The following is a 2,462-nucleotide window of genomic DNA, read 5'->3' on the forward strand; positions in this document are numbered from 1 at the left end:
TCCAGTGAAGGAAGCGAATGTTCAAGGCTGATCCACTTATGCTAGTTCAGGAATCTCTGGCCAGAGTAAATGAAATTAGAAAGGAGTTTCTAATTTGAATAGAACTACGCATAGTAAATGGTAAGCAAGTGATTGAATTAGATAGGCTTGACACGAGATCCATGCCTTGTATTTAATCGGGACATTGTAGGGTAGAAGGAGTTTATTGTACGGTAACTATTCACTGACAGGTTCTTGGTATTTTAAGCAGTGAATTCATATTATCCGGATAGTCGCGATATGTTGAGAAGCATCACTCACGATGTAGAATAAATGTGATTAATTAATTAATCATATTTAATAAATTAGAAAATTTATATAAATAATGATAAAATAGTTTTATTATTATTTATTTCTACTACCGACTTAATATTGAACCTACAGGGTCATAACATAAAAAGAGAATGATTTAATGGTGGAGGAATTAATTAATAATGGCTAATAATTATTTATTTATGAAATAAATAATTAATTGGAAAATTTAATAATTGATTAAATGAGATTTAATTGATTATAAATTAATTAAGAAAAGTTCTTAATATTATTAATTAAAGGATTTAATTTTTGGAAATTAAATTAAGAGAGAGAATTATTTCTAAAGTGTTTAGAAAAAGGATTAATGATTAAAAGGTGTTTTAATTATTAATGAGAATAATAAATGGGATAATAATAATAATATTTATGGGAAAAATTTTAGCTGAAAATTTTGCCTATAAATACACTATTATAGACCCTATTTTATTCCAACCCACATCGAAACCCGAAAACCCAAAAAGTTTAGAAAACCCAATTCTCTCCACCTCCTTCCTCCTCCTTAACATCGTTTTCTTGGTGGATACTGGTGGAGTGCTTCACACTTGAGGAGCAACTGCTAAGGATCTCTGATCGTTGTCTCCGAATTATTTTAAAAGGTTAGATTCGATCCCTCGAATTTTTATTCACGATTTATATGCTTTTATTTGGATTTTATATGTGTAAAAGTGTTTTGCCATGACCCCGCTGCGTTAAAAATCCAACAATGACGACTCAAAAATCAGAACCATCTCTCTCAACTATGAAATTAGAAGCGGAACGAGGGCTGAATTTGAAGCAATTGTGCTCAGAATTTCATGGCATATTTAAGACACCAGTTGGTCTACCCCCTCCTCGTGCATGTGATCACAGAATATCACTAGAACCCGGATCAGGCCCAGTAGTTGTGAGACCTTACCGCTACCCACATATGCAGAAAGATGAAATTGAAGTGCAGTGTGAAGAGATGCTAAAACAGGGAATAATCAGACCAAGCAATTCTCCTTATTCATCTCCAGTTTTACTTGTTAAGAAGGCGGACAATTCGTGGCGATTTTGTGTTGATTATCGTGCCTTGAATGCTCAAACAATCAAGGATAAATTCCCAATCCCAGTCATTGATGAACTTCTTGAAGAATTATACGGCTCAACATACTTCTCAAAGTTGGATTTAAAATCTGGATACCACCAAGTTCGCATGCACCTACCTGATGTGGAGAAAACAGCATTTCGGACGCATCATGGCATTTTGAGTTTCTGGTGTTGCCATTTGGACTTACCAACGCGCCCTCTACATTCCAAGCTTTAATGAATGAAATATTCCAGCCTTATCTTCATAAGTTTGTTCTTGTTTTCTTCGACGACATACTCGTCTATAGCCGCACATGGGCTGACCATTTAAACCATTTACGAATGGTTTTTTCTGTCTTACAACAAAATGAGTTGTTTTTAAAGGAATCTAAATGCTCATTGGCTCAATCTAAGATCTCTTATCTTGGCCATATTATATCAGCAGAGGGAGTGATGGCAGATGCTGAAAAGATTGAGGCTATGACTCAATGGCCTAAACCAACAACTATTCGAGCTCTTAGAGGATTCCTCGGCCTAACCGGTTACTACAGAAAGTTCGTACATAATTATGGCTTGATTGCAACACCTTTAACTAATATGCTACGGAAGAACTCCTTCACTTGGACTAGAGAATCAATGGCTGCATTTGAACACTTAAAGCGTGCCATGACAACGACCCCGGTATTGGCATTACCCAATTTTGAAAATGACTTTTCTGTTGAATGTGATGCTTCTGATTATGGAATGGGGGTGGTGTTACAACAAGAAGGCGGACCCATTGCCTTTTACAGCAAACCAATGGCTCAACGACACATCAAGCTCCCGACTTATGAAAAGGAACTCATTGCGCTTTAACAAGCTATTCGGCATTGGAGACCTTATTTATGGGGAAAAAAATTCATAATTCGTACAGATCATTTCAGTCTCAAGTATCTACTTGATCAACGAATCAGTACACCCCCTCAACAACACTGGATAAGCAAACTCTTGGGTTACGATTTTCAAGTGGAGTATAAGGCAGACAGGGAGAATCGAGTGACAGATGCCTTGTCGCGAAGAGA

At 36.2% G+C, this 2,462-nt stretch overlaps 1 protein-coding gene across 1 annotated transcript; it reads left to right on the plus strand.

Annotated features, from left to right (window-relative positions):
• The first annotated feature begins 1,638 nt into the window (after nt 1-1,638).
• LOC141724986 (putative mitochondrial protein AtMg00860) lies at nt 1,639-2,256 on the plus strand. Its single transcript, XM_074527322.1, has one exon. It carries the CDS (start codon nt 1,639-1,641, stop codon nt 2,254-2,256), a length of 618 nt encoding a protein of 205 aa, XP_074383423.1.
• Nucleotides 2,257-2,462: the final 206 nt, after the last annotated feature.

This window comes from Apium graveolens, chromosome 1 (genome assembly GCF_009905375.1).
Source record: "Apium graveolens cultivar Ventura chromosome 1, ASM990537v1, whole genome shotgun sequence".
Lineage (NCBI taxonomy): Eukaryota > Viridiplantae > Streptophyta > Magnoliopsida > Apiales > Apiaceae > Apium > Apium graveolens.

Excerpts from the sequence above, each read along its gene's own strand:
- LOC141724986 (XM_074527322.1), top strand. The coding sequence starts at position 1,639 with ATGAATGAAATATTCCAGCCTTATCTTCATAAGTTTGTTCTTGTTTTC.